General features: G+C 45.2%; 1 protein-coding gene across 1 annotated transcript in view; it reads right to left on the minus strand.

Moving 5' to 3' along the window:
• The window catches only part of LOC134965294 (uncharacterized), a 282,440-nt gene that overhangs the window by 181,364 nt on the left and 74,542 nt on the right, over positions 1–26,534 (minus strand). Inside the window, exon 13 of the mRNA XM_063941773.1 lies at positions 14,307–14,521. Within this exon, the coding sequence (XP_063797843.1) occupies positions 14,307–14,521 (215 nt within the window). The remainder of the gene's footprint in view (positions 1–14,306; positions 14,522–26,534) is intronic.

Below are 26,534 nucleotides of genomic sequence, written 5' to 3' on the forward strand. Positions count from 1 at the left end.
GGGGGCAGGGGCCCTGTCCTCCTGTATGCAGTGAAAATAAAAGGGTGCTGACCCTGTCTTGTATGTTGTAAAACTTTAGGGGTGCAGTGAAAATAAATGTACACTGGCCCAGTCTTGTATGCTGAAAAAATTCAGGGGTGCAGTGAATATAAACATACACTGGCCCTGTCTTGTATGCTGTAAAAATTCAGGGGTGCTGTTGTTAAAATAAATGTACACTGGCCCTGTCTTGTATGCTGTAAAAATTCAGGGGTGCAATGAAAATAAATGTACACTGGCCCTGTCCTGTATGCTGCAAAAAATCAGGGGTGCAAAGAAAATAAAAGTAAACTGATCCTGTCTTGTATGCTGTAAAAATAGCCATTATGGTAAGAACTTACCGTTGATAACGTAATTTCTCTTATGTCCACAGGTATCCACAGGATAACATTGGGATATGCCGGAGCGACAGTGGAAATGGCACCAAACGGTCACGAGCTTTCTGGCCTCCCAGGATGCATCGGGGCTTCACCATATAATCCCGTCCACTGACTCAGTCAAATCAGTTCTTTCCACAGCGATTAGGCAGGAGCATCAGGTAGAAACCTATTTAGGCGATAAGAACACACATGCACACCCTTCCATACAAGAGGGAAGAGGTTTCGTGATTGTCAAGATCCTCAAATCAGGTGCGTCAGGGTGGGACCCCTGTGGATACCTGTGGACATAAGAGAAATTACGTTATCAACGGTAAGTTCTTACCATAACGTCTATTTCTCTGGCTGGGTCCACAGGTTATCCACAGGATAACATTGGGATTCCCAAAGCCAGTTTTAGTGGTGGGGACGCTCCTGATTACACAGGAGGACCTTTCGCCCGAAGTCTGCGTCATGAGAGCCAAAAGTATCCAAGGCATAATGTCTGATGAATGTGTTTATGGAAGACCATGTGGCTGCCTTACAAATCTGTTCTGCTGAAGCACCCTGTTGTGCTGCCCATGAAGGACCTACCTTACGTGTAGAATGAGCAGATACATTAGCCGGAGTAGGGAGATCTGCATGAGAATAACCTTCTGATATTACCACTCGGAGCCATCTTGCCAGCGTCTGTTTACTAGCAGGCCATCCTCTTCTATGAAATCCGTAGAGGATGAAGAGAGAATCTGTTTTTCTGATGGCACTAGTACGATCTATGTAGATTCTTAAAGCTCGGACTACGTCCAGCGACGCTTCTCCCGCAGAAAGTCCCGATACCTGAAAAGCTGGGACTACAATCTCTTCATTAAGGTGAAACTTTGACACCACCTTTGGAAGATAATGAGATCTAGTTCTGAGAACTGCTCTGTCTGGAAAAAAACTTAGGAAAGGAGACTTACACGATAACGCTCCTAAATCTGACACTCTTCTGGCTGATGCCATTGCCAGTAGAAAAAGTACTTTAGCCGTTAACCATTTAAGATCTGCTCTCTTAAGTGGTTCAAACGGGGGTCCCTGGACGAATTTAAGAACTAAATTCAAATCCCAGGGAGCTGCAGGAGGAACAAATGGAGGTTGAATATGTACAACTCCCTGAAAGAAAGTACGCACATCCTGTAAATCAGCAATCTTTCGCTGAAACCATACAGCTAACGCTGATACTTGAACTCTCAAGGAAGCTACTTTCAAACCTTTATCCAACCCTGCTTGAAGGAAATCCAAAATCCTGGATACTTTAAAAGATCTTGGATTCAAATTTTTTCAGTACACCAATGAATATAGGCTTGCCATATTCGATGATAAACACGAGTTGAAGAAGGCTTTCTTGCTCTAAGCATAGTTTGGATTACTTGTTTTGAAAATCCTCTAGCTTCTAAGATAGACGTTTCAACAGGCACGCCGTCAAAGACAGATGATCCAGATGGCTGTGACAACAAGGACCCTGCATTAGCAGATCTAGACGTTGAGCAGTATTGGTGCTTCCACGGACATTCTCAGTAGATCTGTGTACCAATGCCTTCTTGGCCAAGCTGGAGCTATTAGAATTATGGCTCCCTTTGCTTGCTTTATTTTCTCACTACTCTGGGTAACAGAGATATTGGAGGGAACAGATACGCCAGATGAAATTTCCATTCTACTGACAGTGCGTCTACAAGGACCACTCCCGGATCCTTTGTTCTCAATCCGTACCTCGGAACTTTGTTGTTTAGACGAGACGCCATGAGGTCTATTTCCGGTAGACCCCATCTGTTCACTATTGTCTAAAACACTTCTGGGTGTAATGCCCATTCGGTTTCCTGAATGGTGTGTCGACTGAGAAAATCTGCTTCCCAGTTCAGTACACCTGCGACAAACACTGCTGACAATGTTGGGAGATGGAGTTCTGCCCATCTTAGAATGGGAGTTTCTTCATCAGTCTCTTGCTGTGAGTTCCTCCCTGATGATTGAGGTACGCTACTGCTGTCGCGTTGTCTGAGCGAATCTGGACCGGTCTTCCTTGCAGACTGTCCTTTGCCTGAACTAAAGCCATATAAATGGTCCTTATTTCCAACAGATTTATTGGCAGGTGACTTTCCCTTACGGTCCACTTTCCCTGGAACCAAAGGCTTCCGAGTACCGCACCCCTGCCTTGCCATTCTTTTATCCAAAAGGGTCTCCCTTTGTTTAAATGGTCTGTCTGTAGCCACCACGCTAGAGACCTTTTTACGTTTACTGGAAACTTTATCATCTGCTTTTTTATCGTCTGATGATTTCCGTTCCATTTGGTCAGAATAAGGTGCTGTAAAGGTCTGGAGTGGAATTGCGCATATTCCACCATGTCGAAGGTTGATACCATCAGACCCAACAGTCGCATTGCTGCATGGACTGACATTGTCTGGGTGTGCAACGCTTCCTGAGTCATGACCTGCACCTTGACTATCTTTTTCTCTGGTAAGAAAACTTTCGTAGGTCTGAATCCAATATGGCCCCCAAATGAACCATCCGCTGTGACGGATTCAGAGACGACTTTTCCCAATTTATGAGCCACCCGTGTCTCTGTAAACAAACTATTGTCTGTTGGAGATGGCTCAAAAGTAACTCCTGCGAATGTGCTAGGATTAACAGGTCGTCGAGGTATGGGAATATTCTTATCCCCTGCTTGCGGAGATAAGCTGCCATAACCACCATAATTTTGGTAAACACCCTAGGTGCTGTTGCTAGCCCGAAGGGCAAGGCTTGGAACTGAAAATGTTCCTGAAGGATGGCAAACCTAAGGTAGCACTGATGAGACCGTGCTATAGGCACATGTAGGTAAACATCCTGTACATCCAGAGATACCATGTCATCTCCCGGTTCCATAGCCAACATTATGGCGCGTAATGTCTCCATGTGGAACCTTGGGATCCAAATGTATTTGTTTAACTTTTTCAGATTGAGAATTGGTCGAAATGACCCATTTGGCTTCTGGATCAGAAATAGATTGGAGTAAAACTCCTGTCCCCTTTGTGATGGAGGTACTGGTACAATCACACCTGACTGCAGTAATTTTTGTACTGCTTCTTGCAGGGCATTGGCCTTCGACTCTATACGAGATGGGCTGGTGCAAAAAAATCTTTGAGGAGGCTGCCTCCTGAATGAGAACCCATACCCCTGAGATATCACCTTCTGCACCCAAGCATCTGTTGTCGACTGTTGCCATATGTGTGCAAAATGAAGGAGTCGTCCCCCAACCATGGAATCCTCCAGGCGGAGGCCCGTCTCTTCAGGCTGATGGTTTCTGTTCAGGCTTGGAAGCTGGCTTTCTACTAGCCCATTGCTTCTTACCCCTGGACGATCTATTGGACTGGGGTTGCTTAGACTCCTCTTTAGCTTTTGCTTTGCCTTGCCATCGAAATGGGCGAAACTTTGAACCCTTAGACTTAGGGTTATAACTAGCCGGAAATATGACCTTCTTTGATTCAGCCTCTGATTCTAGAATATCAGACAATTGTTTTCCAAACAATATATTACCAATGAAAGGCAATGCTTCCAATTCTTTCTTGGATTCCGCATCTGCTTTCCAGATACGTAGCCAAACTGCTCTACGAGCGGCTATTGTCAAGGCTCTACGAGCGGCTATTGTCAATTGCTTTAGAAGCAATTGTACCCATATCAATTGCTGCTTCTTCTAAGTATTGGGCAGATTGTCTTAAACGGCTTAAATGATACTCTTGCTCCCTATTAGGAGAAGAGAGGCCATTCTCTAGTTCCTCTATCCATTCGCCCATTGCCTTTGCTATCCAGGCCGAAGCCATAGCAGGTCTTACCACTGCTCCTACGAGAGAAAATATATTTTTCAAGAAACTATCTACCCTGTGACATCATTTAGTGAGGTAGATGATAGTGGTAAAGCAGATTTATGCACAAGTCGCAGTACATGTGCATCTACTTTTGGAGGAACTTCTCTTTTCGAACAATCCGCAGCTGGAAATGGATAATAAGAATCCCATCTTTTCGGAATCTTGTACTTTTTACTGGGCGTCGCCCAAGATTCTTCCATCATTTCCGTCAGCTCATCTGATACTGGGAATTCAGTTTTAACTGACTTTGTTCGTTTAAACACAGGTGCTTTAGACTTTGACACTGTTTTGGCTGGCTCTTCCAAAGAGAGAACAGCTTTCACAGCATCAATAAGTTCAGCTACATCCTCTGAACTAAAACTCTGCGACTGATCAACATACGGAGTATTTTAATATACTGTATCATCATCTGTTGTATCATCTTGTGTAGTCTGCCACATAGACGCACCTGTCTTAGTCTTACCTGTCCCTTGGTTACTTGTAGAGGCTACTGGAACCAAGCCGTAGGAAGGGAGCTGCATGTATGGGTTAATAGTGTAACCTAACCCCTGGGGTGGTGCTACCGGAGTTAACCTGTCCACTATTGTAGACAAAGTCTTTGCAAACATATTCCATGGTGGCTCTGTTGGTGATTGAACCAAATCCTGTTTTTTACTTTGCTGAAAAGCAAAACAGTTCGCACACAACCCCTCATAAGCGACCAACTGGTTCATACCAATTAACCCTGACTTACAAGATAAGCATGTTAGGGATGTAGGAGTGCCTGATAAATTCTCCTAGTCACTTTTGCATCTCACAGACATGGTAATATTCTGTTTATGACTACACAATTTTGTAACTGAAAATCACCTATATATGGATATATAGTAGTGAGATCAATCTGACCACAAGCGTGCACCTGATTTGAGGGTCAGTACAGGAATGACAACATAAAAAAGTCAGCACACATACTAGCAGCCAGTCACATGTTAAAGCATTAGACATTGTCATATGAGAATACAACCCCCATAACAACTTACAAGTAAGTAGGAAAATTGTACTTCTGTTTTTAACTGGTTCTTTTCAACATAACATGCAGAAACAACAGTAATATACAGGTCTCATATGCAATATGTACTAAAATTTACAATTCATACAAGTACAGAGAATTTTTAGTACTGTATACCCTTCCTCCATAGAGCGAGATACAGGGAGACTCACCACACTTCCATATCCAAACAAATACGCTAGCAAGACGCTGAGTGGATTCAGACGCTACTGGTGTACACTGCCATTTTGATAACTGATGCAAGACACAGACGCTCACTAACGGACACGGACGCTCAGTGAAATGCCAGGTGTATGCAAACGCTAAGGCCTGCGACTCGGTCCGGCAATCTCTAGTGTACACAACCGCGGCGTCTAAGCTGCGACCGAGTATCCTCGTGGCTGTGTCTGAGACGGAAGTGAGGTCATTCAGTTCATGGACGGGAGACGCGCGGAAACTGGTCATGAACTTGGGGGAGGGGCGGCCAGGAGAGCGTCTGATTCCCCCCGTTGACTTAAACTTTAAGGATCGCGGCCTCAACCTAGTCTTGGCGCCTATGATCCCTAGAGCGTAGCGCTGTCGCACCAGAGAGTGTTCGGCGCATCAACACACTGTTTGTAGTCTCCACCAAAAGCAGTGTAGCTGTGTCCGGACCCCCCTAGTAAGAGGAAATCTATAGACTTACCTTCCCCCCATGCTCCGGCCACAGCCTGGTTACGTCTGCTGGACCTGCTAGAACATCCAACACAGACGCCCGTCGAGACAGTACTGTACCACGAAGGTAAGTGTTGTTGTAACCCGGTGGGGAGTTGTTGGAGCAACTTTTTCTAATATGCGTTTAAGACGCTGTTAAGAAAAGTCACTCAAAAACATAGTAAGGCTATAAAAATAACATAATAAAAGCTTCAGGCTGCTTTAGTAACAGCAGCCCTGTGAAAATGGTCCGGCTCCTGCCGCACCAAACAAAAAACTGATTTGACAGAGTCAGTGGGCAGGATTATATGGTGAAGCCCCAATGCATCCTGGGAGGCCAGAAAGCTCGTGACCGTTTGGTGCCATTTCTGCTGTCGCTCCGGCATATCCCAATGTTATCCTGTGGATAACCTGTGGACCCAGCCAGAGAAATTCAGGGATGCAGTGAAAATAAATGTACACTGGCTCTGTTTTATATGCTGTAAAAATTCAAGGGTGCAGTGAAAAAAAATGTACACTGGCCCTGTCTCGTGTATGCTATAAAAATTCAGGGGTGCAGTGAAAATAAAATGTACACTGGCACTGTCTTGTATGCTGTAAAAATTCTAGGGTGCTGTTGTTAAAATAAAAGTACACCAGCCCTGTATTGTATGCTGTAAAAATTCAGGGGTGCAGTGAATATAAATGTACACTGACCCTGTCTTGTATGCTTTAAAAATTCAGGGGTGCAGAGAAAATAAATGTACAGTACACTGGCACTGTCTTGTATGCTTTAAAAATTCTGTGGTGCAGTGAAAATAAATGTACACTGGCCCAGTCTTGTATGCTGTAAAAATGCAGGGGCGCTGTTGTTAGAATAAAAGTACAATGGCCCTGTATGCTGTTAAAATACAGGGGTGTTGTTAAAATAATAGTACACTGGCCCTGTATTCTGTAAAAATACAGGGGTGCTGCTGTTAAAATAAAACTACACTGGTCCTGTATGCAGTAAAAATTAATGGGTGCTGGCACTGTCCACATTGCGATGTCTAGGCCTGACCCTCTCAACACTGCATGGGAAGAGGAGGCTCCTACCACCATTTGCACGCCCTCTGCAAGTGCTGGGAGGAGCACTGCCAGTCCAGTTGCTTATATTGAGATTGAGGATGTCACTGTAGAAGTACACCAGGATGAGGAGGAAGTTGACGATAAGGATTCTGATGGTGATGTGGTTTGTTTGAATAAGGCACCAGTGGAGACAGTTGTTGTCCATGGGATGAAAAAGCCCATTGTCATGCCTGGGCAAAATACCAAAAAAAGCCACCTCTTCGGTGTGGAATTATTTCTCCACAAATCCGGACAACAGGTGTCAAGCCATCTGTTGCCTTTGACAATCCATAATAAGTAGGGGCAAGGACATTAATCACCTAGGAACATCCTCCATAATACAGTACATCACCTGCAGCGCATTCATAATAAGTCATTGTCAAGTTCAGAAACTGTGGGTAATAGCGTAAGCAGTCCACTGACACCTAAATGATGTGGTTTGTGACTTTGTTTGAATATTATTTCTCTGTGAGGATGAGGATGAAGATGTAAACACTGAAGGAAGGGGGGGAATCTAAGGATGAGGATGACATCTTACCTCTTTAGAGCCAGTTTGTACAAGTAGAGATTAATTGCTGCTTTTTCGTGGGAGCCCAAACAAAGCAATCATTTCAGCCACAGTCATGTGGCAGACCCTGTCATTGAAATGATTGGTTTGTTAAAGTGTATATGTCCTGTTTATACAACATAAGGGTGGGTGGGAGGGCTCATGGACAATTCCATCTTGCATGTCTTTTCTTTGTCTACCACATCATTCCAGGGGTGCTGCCCTATATGGGGTGCTGCCCCTCTGCCCTATCAGTCCAGGGATGCTGCCCCACTGCCATTTAAGTCCAGGGGTGCTGTTGCCTGTCTGCTGTGCTGTGTAATTCTCCAGGGGTGATGCCTATGCTGTATAAATCCTGAGGTGCTCCTGTATAATTCCAGGGGTGCTGCTGTACTCGATCCTTGGATTAAATGAAAGCCTAGAGCAGATATGAAACAAGATTCAACATCACAAACAGATTTGTGAAAACATAGCCGCAAAGGTGGAAATGGAAATTGCAATTTTGACAAAGTGTTTTTAAATAAAGTGGGGGTAGACCACATTTGTGGCCCAAGTCAGTCAGACTCAGAAGAGACAGAATCATAATCCAGCGCAACTGGCAGAGAGGTAAAAGAGAGATTTTCTGCAGGCGCATTAGAGAGAGGTTCTTCTCAATTATTTCATGTTAGGGACTTACTCAAATGAATGGCTCCAATTAGTCAGCCTTCATTTTTATTTATTATTAATGTTCCACATTTTGGGATTATTTATTTACAAGATGCACATTTGTTGTACAGGGTTCTTTTCCTAAGGGCTGTGTAGGGTTATCGCAAGACCTCGTGGTGTTAGCAGAACAGAGTTTCAGTGATCTTGTATTGCATCAGCTTTCCATTGCACTGCAGCACTAGATGGGCCAGGAGCTCCTGTGAGGCACAAACAGTTACTGAATAAGGCCCAGTATGGAGTCTCATGGTGGCTTACAGCCAGAAAGATGTCTGTCTTGCTAGGCTGATGCACGCTGTGGGCACAGATGTTAGCATTGTTTCCTCCCACAGTCCTACTTATAGTATGAAATGATTTTCGACTGTAGAGTGGTAAGCTCCATTAGGGCAGGGGCTCAATAAAAAAAAAAAATCACTGCACAGTCCTGCTTAGTACTGTACCGAACCCACCCGAACTCAATTTGCCCCATCCATTTGCTGTGGGGGCTCAGGAGGCACTGCTAAAACATCTAAGGGGTTGCTTTCTTTAAAAATTAAATATGAAAAAAATTAACAAGACACACAGGTATGCTCACATGCGTGTAACTGGGACACACAGCTATGCTCACATGCGTGTAATTGGGAGCCGTGAAAAACAAAAATAAGGCATTTGCCACAAAATATGTAAATAAAAATGCAATAAAAAATGGATTTTCACAAAATAAGTCTCCAGACTCCGTTGAGGGAAAAATATCCAATCTTGATCCTGTGGTGTACACCAGATTATTTGTATCCCAGCATTAAATCTGAGATTATCTTAGTCCCTGAAAAATAAGAAGGGGTACAAATTCGGAGGCTTTGGCCCCTAGTTTTCCAGTGTGCCCAGTAATGTGGTAATTATATATTTGCTTGGTTGAAGATCTTTCCGTGCCTTTCTAATTTTTAATCACCTTCTTGACACTGTCCTCTTCCTCTTGCCTCTTCTCATAACGTGAAAAGTCATCAAAGAAGGAGGTGGTATGTTTGTAGCTAGCTATGATTCGGAAAACTTGGCAATTTTTTCCGGGGGGACTACCTGTCACTGAAATGATGGGTTTATTAAACTGTGCATGTCCTGTTTAAACAACATAAGGGTGGGTGGGAGGTGAAGGTCCCAAGGACAATTCCATCTTGCGCTTCTTTTTTCTTTGCATGATGTGTTCATTGGGGCCTATTTTTTAAAACAGCTATCCTGTCTGCCACTGCAGTGCCACACCTAGATGGGCCACGTGTTTGTGCCGCCCACTTTTGTCACTTAGTTTAATCATCCAGCGACCTCAGTGCAACCTTTTGATCTAAAAACAATATTGTGCGGTGTGAGGTGTTCAGAATAGACTGGAAATGAGTGAAAATTAATGTTATTGAGGTTAATAATACCGTAGGATCAAAATTACCCCCAAATTCTGTGATTTTAGATCCGAAACCAAAGCCAAAACCCAAAAGGGTGGTTTTGGAAAAACCAATGGCTTCATGGGTTTTTAATCTCAAGTATATTTGGATAGTTACATGTACAGGATAACCAACATTTCAGGCTTCAAAGCCCCGTTTTCAAAGCATACATGTCATATAAGAACAATACATGCACAAAAAAAAAGACATGTTCTTATAAGACATGTACACCTTGAAAACGGGGCTATGAACCCCGAAACATCGGTTATCCTGTACATGTAATTATGCAAATATACTTGTGATTGAAAAGCCGTGGAGTGCCGCTGATCATTCTTTGGATACACTCACCCTCACAAAGGGCACCCATGCATTGGATTCTTATTAAAAGCGAGTGCCGAGTGCTTATACACATACAGACACCGGTATATGCATAGATACACACAAAGGAGGGATGTGTGGGTGGGGCTTGAGGGTGGCGGGGTCAAGTGTGGGGCACCCCAGAGTTATGTGCGTACCGGGCCCCATAGTTTCTTATGCTGGCCCTGCTCACGAGCAGGTCCCTTTTCCTTTTTGCACTTTTCTTTCCCAATTTATACAAAAATCTACCCCCTACTACCTACAAGTGCACCTAACCCTTGGCTTCTACCACTCTGCTGCTTATGTGAGTATTATGACCACTGATGTAGCAATGTTTAGAAATTATGGTTATGACCTACAATGTTTTGTACTGTATGTCACTTGTTTCTTGTTTTGTTCATTCTGTTTCTGTACTTTGTAAGGTAGTGTGGACCCTAATGGCACTTTATAATTAAAGGATGATATTACTACTACTACTACTACTACTACTACTACAGGTTGAGTATCCCTTATCCAAAATGCTTGGGACCAGAAGCATTTTGGATATCGGATTATTCCGTATTTTGGAATAATTGCATACCATAATGAGATATCATTGCTATGGGACCCAAGTCTAAGCAGTAAGCACAGAATGCATTCATGTTTCATATACACCTAATACACACAGCCTGAAGGTCATTTAATACAATATTTTTAATAACTTTGTGCATTAAACAAAGTTTGTGAACACTGAGCCATCAGAAAACAAAGGTTTCACTATCTCAATCTCACTCAAAAAATTCCGTATTTCGGAATATTTGGATATGGGATACTCAACCTGTACTAGTACTACTACTACTACTACTACTACTACTACATACCCACCCAGTGGCGGAACTAGCGAGCGGTGGGCCCCTGGAGAGGATCTGGTGAGGGGGACCTGCTCAGGGCCAGAGAAATGGATACCTAGCAACAGTGCCGTAACTAGACATTTTAGCACTGTGTGCAAGAAACGGCATCGGAGCCCCACCCCTGCATGCAAAACAGGGGCAGTGTGCGCCGTAGGCGCGCACAAAAATACATAGTGGCGTGGCTTTGTGGGGAAGGGGTGTGGCCACAAAATAATATCAATTCATAAAACGGTGCACAGTAGTCTCCATTATTCAAATTACGCCGCACAGTAGCACCACTACACCAGGTAGAGACCCTTTTACACCTTACGGCGGACAGATTCCTCTTTTTACACATTACGGCAGACAGCGTCCCCTTTTTACACATTACGGCAGACAACGTCCCCCTTTTTACACATTACGGCAGACAGCGTGCACTTTTTACACATAACGGCAGACAGCGTGCCCTTGTTACACATAGCGGCAGACAGCGTGCCCTTGTTACACATAGCGGCAGACAGCGTGCCCTTGTTACACATAGCGGCAGACAGCGTACACTTGTTACACATAGCGGCAGACAGCGAACACTTTTTACACATAACGGCAGACAGCGTGCCCTTGTTACACATAACGGCAGATAGCGTGCCCTTGTTAAACATAGCGGCAGACAGCGTACACTTTTTACACATAACGGCAGACAGCGTGCCCTTTTTACACATTACGGCAGACAGCGTGCCCTTGTTACACATTACGGCAGGCAGATTCCCCCTTTTTACACATTGCGGCAGGCAGATTCCCCCTTTTTACACATTGCGGCAGGCAGATTCCCCCTTTTTACGCATTGCGGCAAGCAGATTCCCCCTTTTTACACATTGCGGCAGGCAGATTCCACTTTTTTACACATTGCGGCAGTCAGATTCCCCATTTTGACACATTGCGGCAGGCAGATTCCCCCTTTTTACACATTGCGGCAGACAGTCCCAAGAAAGAAAGAAAGAAAGAAAGAAAGAAAGAAAGAAAGAAAGAAAGAAAGAAAGAAAGAAAGAAAGAAAGAAAGAAAAATTATATTTACCCTCTCCGCTGGCTCAGGCTCCTTGGTGCAGCTTCTGGTCACTCACGATTCCCGGGCAGGAGAGAAGGAGGAGGAGGGAGGTGGAGGAGGGAGCCGCAGCAGCACTGTGTTATTGGTGGAGGCGCTGCTGCTGCTGCCCCTCTGCTTCACTATAGGCTGTTCTCGGAAGACAGCCTATAGTGAAGCAGAGGGGTAGCAGCAGCAGCGCCTCAACCAGTAACAAAGCGCTGCTGCGGCTCCCTCCTCCACCTCCCTCCTCCTCCTTCCTCCGTACCGCTGCTCCTCTCCTCTCCTCTCTGGGCGGCTGTGCGCTGCGGGCAGCGGTTGGCCGCAGCGCACAGCGGCATGTAATAAGTCAGTTTGACTCATTACATGCTTTGGGCCCCTGGACAGAGGCGGGCCCCAGTGCAACGCACTGGTTGCACTGGCGGTAGTTCCGCCTCTGTACCCACCAACTGTACCTTTTTGGCAGGTACAGACCTTTTTTTTTATGGTATGTACTGATTTTTGGCTCTCCAAACTTCCTTTGAAAGTATAGGAAAAGGGGCGTGACCACATCCCCTTTACCCGTGGTCACGCCCCCTTTTGGATTTGTACTGATTTTTATGTGTAAAATGTTGGAGGGTATGCTACTACTTCTAATAATAACTAGCTGATGTACCCGGTTTCATCCTAGCAAAGGTTTGCTGGGCGGACCATTTTTCCCCTTTTCATCCCCTTAGTAGTCACATTTTGAAAATTCTTAGTGGGTGACTGCAAATAACTGTCACAGTTTCCGGTCCACCCAGCAGGTCACATGTTTCAGGTCACCCAGGAAGTGCACAGGGAGAGTTCATCAACTGTCAGATTTTCCAGAGCACAATGGTGAAGCATTGTAAATGGCAGACGTGAGTTGTGCCACTTACTTTCGAAATAAAGCAACCAATTACAACAACAATAATATTTTTCTGCAAGTGTATGGACTAAGACCTTTAATTTGGTAGTCATCCTTCTGCTATTAATGAATTATTATTATTTTATTATTAATCATAATAATAATAATAATAAACCACTGATAACATAATTATATATGTACTGTAAAGAGTAGTTTAATAGACCTGGCATATGGGGAGTCACCTCAGTCTCTGCCCCTGCCAATCTCTACTGTCCACCTTTTCACTGTCACGACCCCATCTCCGACCCTCAACCCCTTTAAAGTTGCTGCTTTTGACTATCAATTTGAGCTACAGACCTCACATAATACATACACCATATTCACCTGTTTTTAGTAAGACTACATATATATCTGCATAATAATTGTATAAGGCTGTCACTCCCACTGTGAGGGAAAATGGACAACTGTAGGAGGACTGGCTGCCGGGGTAAGGGGTTGGTATCTATATACCGGCGCCCATGATCTTGACGGTCATTATCCCGACTGGGGGATGCCAGGCGCCGGAATGCCAGCAGCGGGAGAGTGCAATAGGTCCCCTTGCAGGCTCGCTTCGCTCGTCACGCTGCAGGTGCGGTGGCGCGCTACCACACTATTTATTTTCCCTCTAGGCGTATCGTGGACACCCAAAGAGGGGGAATCGGTGTCGGTATCCCGGCGATGATATGCTGAGTGACGGGATCCCGACAGCTGGGATATTGAATGCGTCCCCTTTAAAGAAGTGAAATAGTTACCTCCTACATTTAGATGCATTATGATTTGTAGTAACTGACTTGATCACACAGTTGCATATAATAAAGTATAATACCCCCTGTGCTGAGGTGTATTTAACCATTCTGCTGCCGGAGGCCACACCTGACCAGGAGTCCTTCACATCTCTCACACATACTGACACTTAGGGGGCGAAGCAATTGTGGTTAATGGCCACGAAATGCCAACGGAACTGTGGTACTTGACTACAAACATTGACAGTTATTCTGTTGTGCCCCATAGAGCTGTGCAGGAAAATAGGCTATGATGTGTTCTTGTATTGTTACTGTGATGTGGGCAGCTGCACTGTGCAGACAGACATCACATACAGTTGAATAAGAGTCATAATTATATTTGTATTAGTGATCTGTAATTATTATTATTATTACCAGATCTGCCGCCACAATTAAGACCTCAAATGTAACTTAATTCAACAAGGAAAATGCCCTTTTGATATAAAATAATTCTTTACCTTTTTTCAGTCCCAGTGATTTGGGGGAAGGTGACTGGAATGGGCAGAGCTATGAGAGATTGCTGCTGGATTTGCTATTTATCATGGTGAGTTAAATATTATCTTCCAGAAACTCACTTACTTTTGCCATTTATTTGCAAACTCATCTCCTCCAGACTCTGAAGTGTTTTCTTTCATCAACTCCAGCAACCTGGCAGATTCCCTAAGTGATGCCTCAAAGACAACACAATGCTCCTCCTGGGATTTCATGTCCTCCTGCAACATGTGCAGCTGCTTATTTAGGATGTCTTCATATTCTGCAGCCAGCCTCTTTCTCTTGCCTACCTCTATTTCCACCTAACGTCAAACAGAAAAGACATAATGGCATTATTATACAAACAATAAACTGTAAGGATCTTGTATTAGGATGAATAAGAAGCATTACTCCATGATGCTGTCAGTGAAGATCCTGTTACTCTCCCTAAGGCAATATGCTTTCAGTAAATAAGTGATATTAATTTCATTACTGCCAGAGAGTTTTATTACACATGAGACAATAACAAGTGTAGCCTTTTTGTCATTGAAATGAAGTTTAATCCGATAATGCATATCTCCCAACTGTCCCGATTTTGGCGGGACAGTCCCGTTTTTCACTGTCTGTCCCGCTGTCCCACCCGCGGGTCGCAGTGTCCCGTGGGTGGGGGGGCAGTTGGGAGATCCCTCCCTGTCACTCGCTGCTCTGTGGAGAGCAGCGGTGAATAGATGCTGTGCGCATGCGCACAGCGTCTATTCACGCCAGAGAGGGACAGGGGGCATGACCAGCAGCTCTCACAGCGCTGTTCATGCCCCCATAACGACGAAAATGGGGGCGTGGCCTGCGAGCGCTGCACTTGCCGCGAAGCCACGCCCCCTTGTCATTAGGCCATGCCCCCTAAAACGAGATCAAAGTTGGGAGGGCACAGTGCGCGCCTCTCCTGTGTGTCCTTCCTGGGTCTCCGGCGGCAGCGGCGTGTCTGTTAAATTAAATGCCCGTTCGTGAGCTCTGATTGGCTAACAAACTGGCACTTTATTTGACAGACACGCCGCTGCCGCCGGAGACCCAGAAGGGACACACAGGAGAGGCGCGCATTGTGCCCTCCGTGTCCTCCTTCCCAAAACGCACAGCAGCGGGGGAGGCTGGGTGGGGGGTGTACCTGGCATTGGGGGAGCATATTTGGCACTGGAGGGGCATATTTGGCACTGGGGGGTATATGTGTACCTGGCACTGGGGGTGGGCATATTTGGCACTGGGGGTATATGTGTACCTGGCACTGGGGGGGGGGGGGTATATTTGGCACTGGGGGTATAAGTGTACCTGGCACTGGGGGGCATATGGGGCACTGGGGGCATATGTGTACCTGGCACTGTGGGGAAATATCTGGCACTGGGGGCATATGTAGCACTGGGAGCACAGCCCTAGCAACAAGCATTACCCCCTGGTTACAAGCACAACACCCAGCTCATGAATACCCTGGCAACAAGCATTACCCCCTAGCAACGAGCATGACACCCAGTGCATGAAACCCCTGGCAACGAATATTACCTCCTGGCAGTAAGCTTGAAACCCAGCACATGATACCTCTGGTAACAAGCATAACACCTACCGCATTAAACCCCTGGCAATGAGCATGACACCCTGAGCATGAAAACCCCTGGTACCGTGCATGGAACCAAGAGCATGAAACCCCTGGCAACGAGCAGGTAATTTAAAAGTAATTAGAAGCCTTACTGTAGGACTTAATGTGTAATGGGCATTGCGGTGTGTGGCATAATGTATCACGGACATTACGGTGTGTGTCATAATGTGTCACAGGCATTACGGTGTGTGTCATAATGTGTCACAGGCATTGTGTTATGTGGTTTAATGTCTCAGGGTCATTGCAGTGTGTGGCATAATGTATCATGGACATTGCAGTGTGTGTCATAATGTGTCACAGGCATTGTATGTGCTATAATGTATCAGGGGCATTGCAGTGTGTAGCATAATGTATAATGGGCATTACGGTGTGTGGCATAATGTGTCTGGGGCATTATGGTGTGTGGCATACAGTATTGTGTCATGGGCATTACTGTGTGTGGCATAATGTCTAAGGGCCATTGCAGTATATGGCATAATGTATACTGGGCATTACTATAAGGAGGAAAAATGACAAATAATGTAAGGTGCATGAATCAGGATTATTTTTTTTCCTGTGGTGGCCAACGTCTGGGCGTGCAGGTTGCAAAACTGGGGTATAAGGTAGTCTTTTCCTGCAATGCCATGCCCCTTTATGCAAAGCCACGCCCATTTCCGCAAGGTCACACACCCTTTTTTGCGGTGCGCGCAGGTTCATCACTTTACTAGTGGCAATTATGGGGGGGAGAGAGGTGACAGAGAATGCTTTGGCTTGGGGGAGAAAAATTTCTAGTTACGCCACTGGGTAGAGCCATCACCGAAATTAGCGGAGCCAGCACCAAAAGTGGCGGTGCTGCAGCGGTGATTGACAGCTGTGCACAGCTCTTCACACAGCAGGGCTGATGGCGATAGAACTCCTTCCTGACCTGCTACCATTAAGGAGGAGGAGTACAACCCAGGGACTTGGCTGTGGTGAGTAAAAGTTTCCCCATGCACACACGCAGCATACTTGGGCAGAGCAGTAAGCAGGGGGAACAGCTTGGAGACTCAGGCATTCGATTTGCGTAAGAGAGAGGAAGACAGCAGAGTGTGCAGAATCACATTGAGGGAGACTGCAGTCAGCTACTATGAGGGGGTGTGGCCACAGAAGCCTACAAACTGGAGCAGCAGGATGGTGAGAGCTATATAATCCAATGACACCCTGCACATACATAGCCCAGGGTAGAAGTCGGGGGAGTGATAATTGGGAGGCGGAGCTTATTAGGATGACCATACAAGACTGTCAGCTATGTACTTCCCCTATATGCCCTGTAAGGCTGACTAAGAAAGGCATAGACTGATGGGAGTAATAGTGGGGAATGGCATACCTTCACTACAACATACAGTAGCACCAGCTGCACATCTTATTATTATACCAATGCAGCACTTCACTGATATAACTGAACACAGCTTAAGGACAAAAGACTTGAGTCTGGGAAGGCTTACATTATTTACTGGAAGCAGCCATTGTTACTGTATTAAAAGCCAATTGCTATTAACCATCAGGTATTTCCTCATTAAATGCTATAGAAGGTGAGGGAAACTCTGCCTCTTTATTGGTATTTATGAACACAGCCTTTAAATATAATTGGACAGCCTAGTAATTGTTATTCTGCTGCCATATTATTGAAAGGGGACTGGACGATGGCCTAGTTACAGATTGACTTTTATGGAATAAAAACTCACAGACAAAACATTTATCAGAGCAATTTAATCCGTCTTGAGCATCTGTTTAAACTGAGGCCAGTCTGGCACCAGCGATAGCGATACGCGGGGCTGCGCATCGCTATCGCTGTGGGGGGTACACACAGAGAGATCATGCTTAAAATCTAAGCAATCTAGTCAGATTGCTTAGATTTTAAGCAGCGTTCGCTCTGTGAGTACCCCCCCCACCCCCCCACCCCCTTTACTGCTGATGTGACCAATTGTATATTTCCCTTTAGGGATAACATCTATATATTTACACAAACCACTTAAGTGTCCCAGCTTCAAGATTGTAAAAGAAAGGGCCCCAACGAGTGCACTTAGGTACAATAGTGACTAGTCATGTAGAGACCAGCTATTATACTGCAGTATAATTTAGAGTATGATTTAGAATATTCATAAGCTTTGTGACTATATACAATTTGTGAAACATGGAGAGAGGGTGAATACCCTGGTTATCTATATTTAAACATTTCAATGTATGTACTTTAATTGAATTGATCAATAAAATTGTTACTGTTACTGACAACTTGTGAGGGTTGAAGGAGAGATGTCTGGCAGGAACTGAGGTGCAGGTCTATATTCCAGCGTAAGTGTATTAAGCGTTGCTAATATCTCTCACATAGCACCACATTCAGGGTTTTATCTGGTAACAGGTCATTGTAGAGGCTTTCCCAAGTAGGCCCATAAATACTTTCCGATACTTGGGTGGAGGCACTAATATAGGTACCGTATATACTCGAGTATAAGTCGACCCGAATATAAGCCGAGGCACCTAATTTTACCACAAAAACCTGGGAAAACGTATTGACTCGAGTATAAGCCTAGGGTGGGAAATGCAGCTCTAGCCGTACACAGCCCTCATACTGCCAGATATGCCCCCACAGTACCAGATATGCCCTCATAGTGCCAGATATGCCCGCACACTGCCAAATATGCACCCACAGTGCCAGATATGCGCTCATAGTGCCAGATATTCCCACACAGTGCCAGATATTCCCCCACAGTGCCAGATATGCCCTCATAGTGCCAGATATGCCCCCACAGTGTCAGATATGCCCTCACACTGCCAGATATGCCCCCACATTGCCAGATATGCACCCACAGTGCCAGATATGCGCTCATAGTGCCAGATATTCCCACACAGTGCCAGATATTCCCCCACAGTACCAGATATGCCCTCATAGTGCCAGATATGCCCGCACACTGCCAAATATGCACCCACAGTGCCAGATATGCGCTCATAGTGCCAGATATTCCCACACAGTGCCAGATATTCCCCCACAGTGCCAGATATGCCCTCATAGTGCCAGATATGCCCCCACAGTGTCAGATATGCCCTCACACTGCCAGATATGCCCCCACATTGCCAGATATGCCCTCATAGTGCCAGATATGCCCCCACAGTGCCAGATATGCCCTCATACTGCCAGATATGCCCCCTCAGTGACACATATGCCCCCCTCCCAAGTGCCAAATATGCTCCCCCAGTGCCAGGTATAACTAACCCTCCGCCTCTCCCACGCTGTCTTGTGAAGGAGGGACACGGAGGGCACAGCGCGCGCGTCTCCTGTGTCCCTCCGGCGTCTCCGGCGGGTCTGTTAAATGAAGTGCCGGTTCGTGAGCCAATCAGAGCTCACGAACGGGTACTTCATTTAATAGGTCCGCCGCTGCTGCCGGAGACGCAGGAGGGACACAGGAGAGGCGCGCGCTGTGCCCTCCGTGTCCCTCCTTCCACTGACTCGAGTATAAGCCGAGGGGGCTTTTTCAGCACAAAAAAAAGTGCTGAAAAAGTCAGCTTATACTCGAGTATATACGGTACCTCTTTTGCGGAAGGTTAATGGTGGGTACCCTTCAGACAACAAGGTGGATGGTAACCTAGATTCCCTTTATGGGTTAAAGGAGGGGTTACATAATCACAAGTGGTAAATAATAGTACATTGATCTACAGTAAAGTATATTCTAATTTATATATATTTCTGCAGCGGGGTACACTGTGTTCCACAGGGAATACATCGGGGTGTAGAGAAGGATCTTGATCCAGAGGCACCAACAGGCTAAAGCTTTAGACTGTCCCAGAATGCATTGCTGGGCCTCCTCTATAACCCCGCCTCCAGGCACTGTGAGCTCAGTTTTAGAGTTGGTGCCTGCATGAAGCAGGTCACTTTAAAAGGGGGCTGCACTAGGCAGCCCTGAAAAAAGCTTTTTAGAAGACTTCAAGAGCTGCAGCACTTCATATGTTAGTGTGACATACTGTGTTGCGGCTCCATCACCTCCCCAACGGCGTCGTATACTCACGCTGGCTCTGTTCCCAGGTACTTGTGGCGGACACGCTCAGACTCTAGGCACATGGTCGAAGACGCTCTCCTGGTTCGTGTGGCTGCAACAGAAGGGAGGCGGTAAGAGGGTCCCCCAGGTGGGACCCGCCATTAAATCGAATTCCGATCTCAGTCTAGGGAGATGGACTGTGACACTGTACCTGTGACAGAATACATTATACAAGTATTCTGATAAATACTGTACATCCGATCTCAGACCGTGCATTGGGGGTGATTCCGAGTTGTTCGCTCGCTAGCTGCTTTTAGCAGCATTGCACACGCTAAGCCGCCGCCTACTGGGAGTGTATCTTAGCATAGCAGAATTGCGAACGAAAGCTTCGCTAATTTTCTCGTAACGGTTACCCCGCAGTTTCTGAGTAGCTCCAGACTTACTCAGCCATTGCGACCAGCTCAGTCCTTTTCGTTCCTGGTTTGACTTCACAAACACACCCAGCGTTCGCCCAGCCACTCCCCCGTTTCTCCAGCCACTCCCGCGTTTTGAAACTCGAACTCCTGCGTTTTTCCGCACACTCCCATAAAACGTCCAGTTTCCGGCCAGAAACACCCACTTCCTGTCAATCACACTATGATCACAAAACCACAAACTACCCACACAGGTGTGACCCTCTGTAGGAAATCAGTAGCGCTGTCCTCACCATTTATCGGAGATAATCAAAAAGTGACTAAAAAATGGCAAATTGCTATTTAATTTAAAAAAACATATAAATCATACTTTATTAGCATATATTGCTGCAGCAAAATTGACATACATAAAAATGCATATTGTGTATAGTGGATGCTTTTAATATAAATGCTCCACATACACAAATATATATACCTAAATACGTTTAATATCTGAGGCTTGGATTTTAATAAGCTGATTTCACAATGTCCACATGATTGGATAATAGACCAATGAGTTCGGCATTTACGGACACTGCTTGCATGAATGTGTCCTCAATTAATTAATGTCCCGAAAAGATGTGTGCACACATATATTACTTTGAATGGATAATTACCATGGGCGATAAGCTTTTCATTCACCTCTTTAAAACAGTCTGTTTAGGACCATCCCAATTGGAAAGACTCCCTCTGCTGGTGCTTGTCCCTTTACTGCAGAATATCTGGAGACAATATCCACGGGAATCCGTCCACAGTGCTCCGGCTCCCTCTGCTGGTGGCTAACCGCAATTGCAGGTGGACTGGCTGTTATAGCGTAGCCAGAAGCCGGTGATCGTGTAAACCTTGTTTTACACGATCACCGGCTTCTGGCTACGATATAACAGCCAGTCCACCTGCAATTGCGGTTAGCCACCAGCAGAGGGAGCCGGAGCACTGTGGACGGATTCCCGTGGATATTGTCTCCAGATATTCTGCAGTAAAGGGACAAGCACCAGCAGAGGGAGTCTTTCCAATTGGGATGGTCCTAAACAGACTGTTTTAAAGAGGTGAATGAAAAGCTTATCGCCCATGGTAATTATCCATTCAAAGTAATATATGTGTGCACACATCTTTTCGGGACATTAATTAATTGAGGACACATTCATGCAAGCAGTGTCCGTAAATGCCGAACTCATTGGTCTATTATCCAATCATGTGGACATTGTGAAATCAGCTTATTAAAATCCAAGCCTCAGATATTAAACGTATTTAGGTATATATATTTGTGTATGTGGAGCATTTATATTAAAAGCATCCACTATACACAATATGCATTTTTATGTATGTCAATTTTGCTGCAGCAATATATGCTAATAAAGTATGATTTATATGTTTTTTAAAATTAAATAGCAATTTGCCATTTTTTAGTCACTTTTTGATTATCTCCGATAAATGGTGAGGACAGCGCTACTGATTTCCTACAGAGGGTCACACCTGTGTGGGTAGTTTGTGGTTTTTTGGTTAATATAGGGATTGCAATTATCCCTATATCAGGAGCAGCAGTCATCGCCATTATCTAAAATCTCCTTGATCCAGTGGGTACTGGCGCTAGAGAGTGTATACTCCTGTCCACACAAGGTTGGTGTGTGGGCGGTTGTGTACACATCCAGTAACACTATGATCACCACAGCGATGAAAAAACTTTGTTATGCTGTGAGTAAAATACCTAACTTTTGTGTAAATAAACTAAGCGCATGCGCTCTGTGAACATTGCGCATGCGCAGTTAGCGGATAATCGCAGTATAGCGAAAATCGGCAACGAGCGAACAACTCGGAATGACCCCCATTGTTATATATATAAAGAACAATAGGCGGCACTCACGGCTCGAAAAAGAAATACAGGATTCCCTTTGAACGTGTCAACGTTTCAATGTTTATAATAAAACATTTTCGTCAGGACCTGACAAAAATGTTTTATTATAAACATTGAAACGTTGACATGTTCAAAGGGAATACTGTATTTCTTTTTCGAGCTGTGAGTGCCGCCTATTGTTGTTCTTTGTATATTTGGGGACTTTGCCTCCAATGGAGGGCACCGGCTAGTATTGGATGTTTACCTCTACACAGTACGGAGTGTCGCTGACAATGTATTGCTATTGTTTTATATATTTTTATATATATATATATATATATATATATATATATATACATATATATATATATATATATATATATATATGTGTTCATATAATAATCCAATGCAATTTTATTGATTTTAATGATTATCTGCATTGCAAACGTGACTATGTGTGCCTGTATCTACTATGTGATTTCACTGCGGTGTATTCCAGATATATCTATCACTGTATACTGTACCCTAGGAGAATAGGTGCGTCTGGGTCAATATATAGTGCGTCACAGTATTTACTAGAGATGTGCGGCGGGCACTCTTCATGTTTTGTATTTTGGTTCTGGTATCATCCTCGTGTTTTGGATCTGGATTGGTTTTGCCAAAACCACCCTGGTTTTGGATCCGGATGATTTTTGAAAAAAACATAAAAACAGCTAAAATCACAGAATTTGGGGGTCATTTTGATCCTACGGTATTATTAACCTCAATAACATTAATTTCCACTAATTTCCAGTCTATTTTGAATACCCCACACCTCAAAATATTGTTTTTAGGCCAAAAGGTTGCACCGAGGTGGCTGTATGACTAAGCTAAGCGACACAAGTGTGTGGCACAAACACCTGGCCCATCTAGGGGTGGCACTGCAGTGGCAGACAGGATGGCAGATTTAAAAACTAGGCCCCAAACAGCACATCATGCAAAGAAGAATATGAGGTGCAATGAGGTAGCTGTATGACTAAGCTAAGCGACACAAGTGTGCGGCACAAACACCTGGCCCATGTAGGAGTGGCACTGCAGTTGCAGACAGGATGACACTTAAAAAAACTAGGCCCCCAAACAGCACATGATGCAAAGAAGTAAAATAGGTGCACTGAGGTAGCTGTACGACTAAGCTAAGCGACACAAGTGTGCGGCACAAATACCTGGCCCATCTAGGAGTGGCACTGCAGTTGCAGACAGGATGGCACCTAGGCCCCAAACAGCACATTATGCAAAGAAGAAAAAGAGGTGCAATGAGGTAGCTGTATGACTAAGCTAAGCGACACAAGTGTGCAGCACAAACAACGAGATGTGCTGGAATTTGCCCAGAGGTAATACACGCACAATATTGGTGGCACAGGAGAGCGTACCCCTAAACCACACACACACATGGCAAAGCCTGTAAAATGTATTTTGATAATAATAACAACAACCCTTTTATTTGGAGCTATTATAATAATATGCAGCGCAGGCGAGCGTACCCCTATACAACACAGGGAAAACCGTGTAAAAATTATTTGGATAATAATATAAGTAATGTATATAAGCCTTTTATTTGGAGTAAATAATATACAGCACAGGACACCACCACTAGACTTATGGCAGCACAAGACACCACCACTGGACTGATGCAGCACAAGACAGCACCACTGGACTGGACTTATATGGCAGTACCCCTGGACTTATAAGGAAGTACCCCTGGAGTTGTACGGCTGTCAGACAGGATGGCACTTTAAAAAACTAGTCCCCAAACAGCACATGATGCAAAGAAGAAAAAGAGGTGCAAGATGGAATTGTCCTTGGACCCTCCCACCCACCCTTATATTGTATAAACAGGACATGCACACTTTAACAAACCAATCTATTCAGCGATAGGGTCTGCCACACGACTGTGGCTGAAATGACTGGTTGGTTTGGGCCCACACCAAAAAAGAAGCCATCAATCTCTCCTTGCACAAACTGGCTCTACAGAGGCAAGATGTCCACCTCATCCTCCAATTTCTCACCCCTTTCAGTGTGTACATCCTCCTCACAGAGTATTAATTCGTCCCCACTGGAATCCACCATCACAGGTCCCTGTGTACTTTCTGGAGGCAATTGCTGGTTAAGGTCTTCCCGGAGGAATTTATAATTCATTTTGATGAACATCATCTTCTCCACATTTTGTGGAAATAACTTCCTACGCTGATCGCTGACAAGGTTACAGGCTGCACTATACACTCTTTCGGAGTACACACTGGAAGGGGGGCAACTTAGGTAAAATAAAGCCAGTTTGTGCAAGGGCATCCAAATTGCCTCTTTTTCCTGTCAGTATACATACGGACTGTCGGACATACCTACTTGGATGCTGTCACTCATATAATCCTCCACCATTCTTTCAATGGTGACAGAATCATATGCAGTGACAGTAGACTTGTCAGTAATCGTTGGCAGGTCATTTAGTCCGGACCAGATGTCAGCACTTGCTCCTGACTGCCCGGCATCACCACCAGTGGATGGGCTAGTAAATCTTATCCTTTTCCTCACAGCCCCAGGTGCGGGAGAAAATGAAAGAGGAGCTGTTGAAGGGTCACGTTCCGCTTGGGTTCACACCACCACTGTGACTGGTCACTGGACTTACTGATGCACAGGACACTACCACTGGTCTGATGCAGGACAACACAGCAACACTGTAAGGGACTTATACAGCAGCACTGGACATATGGCAGCAGAGGACACCACCACTGTGACTGGTCACTGGACTGACTGATGCAGCTAAGACACTACACTGGACTGAGCAGCTCAAGACAGCGCTATACTCGCCACCCCCATTTTCCCGCCGGCACAGACACTGAGGATGGAGACACGTCCTGTCACTACAGTCTACAAGACTGGCGTGAAAATGGTGGCGATGCGCAGTTCCTTATATGGTATCCAAACCCCGCGAGAATCCAACGGCGGGATGATGATGTTTTGCATCGTTCTGGTTTCTGAGTCAAGCGGGAAAACCCGAGCCGGGCTCGGATCTGGGCTCAGGACATGAAGTTCGGTAGGGTTCCGCTCTCTGAGAACCGAACCCGCTCATCTCTATTATTTACCTATTACATGTATTCTACTGTGCACTCAGTCACATAATACCAGATTTATTCGCAGGTGTTGTATACTGGGTACTCAGTCACACGCTAACGGATTTATTCGCAGGTATTGTTCTCTGTCTGGCTTCATCGTACTAAACCGCTCTCTGTTGCATTTGTGTATAATGTTTAACATGTAGGGCAGTAAATCTGGGGACGCTCCTTCATCCTGCAGAGCACGCGCAATGGATTTACCTGAGGGGGAAGTTTGTGTGATGGTTTGTGTACTATGTCTCATACATCTCCCAGTCAGTCCGCAGCTCCTTTAATCAATCAGGAGCCAACCTGGGCTGCATTCTCAAACCTACTGGGTACTCTAGTTGAACGCTTTATGCCCCCTATGGGACCACCTGTAACATTACAGTCACTGATGCCCCCATGGTTACTCCGCTTTGGGCGGGAAAATTTTGCCTCACGGATTGTAGTGTATGACTCATGCCTTGGTCAAGCAAAACCCTATTACAGGTCACTCTCATGTCTCTGGGTCATCTAAGCGGGCTGCTTCCTCCTCCCTATCCAATAATCTCTCTGATATTTTATCTGAAGAGAGGGGGATCATGCTGTCCTGTCAGTCCATGTATTAGGTGTTTATGGCAAGGATTTTCCATTGCTAAATGATACCACTTCCCTTGTGGTTACTGGGAAGCAAATCCTACAAATCACTGATGATAAGAGGATTCCCCTACTGTGGTTAAACTGGTATGTTCACACGTCAGAGGATAAATAAAACTCTGTTACCACAATCTGACCATTAAGTGTACATCAGACAAGTCTCCCTGTCTACAACGGGCATTAGCTCAATATCCTCCCCCTGCAGAGTTATATAACAAGTAGGTAATTCATTGCTAGTTAACTCATGAGTCACCCATCGGGTGTCGTCCACTCTGCCTCTCACCACTGTCCCCTCACTATAGGAACCAACAGATAAGCGTGTGGAGGGATGCCTGAAGTCTATTACTCCCTTGCGGGTGTTGTACATAGACCACGATTGCGTCCTCTTGGGGCTGCAAAATAGATTGATGACTGGATCAGGCATTAGAGGAAGAGCTGCCCGAGGATATATCTGACAATGCCAGACATTCCCTGTCTCACAATACCACCGCCCCTTTTTCTATACCAGGAGGCATCCCCTGAAGCGGGTGTATTGGCTGCCAAGGCGTCGAATACGTCTGTCCTGGCTCAACGTATTCTGTGGTTGAGGTCATGGAAGGTGGACCTGGACTCCAAAAGTCCTTGGAGGTATTCCCCTTTACTGGGGACATCTTATTTA

This window comes from Pseudophryne corroboree, chromosome 10, assembly GCF_028390025.1.
Source record: "Pseudophryne corroboree isolate aPseCor3 chromosome 10, aPseCor3.hap2, whole genome shotgun sequence".
Classification (NCBI taxonomy): Eukaryota; Metazoa; Chordata; class Amphibia; order Anura; family Myobatrachidae; genus Pseudophryne; species Pseudophryne corroboree.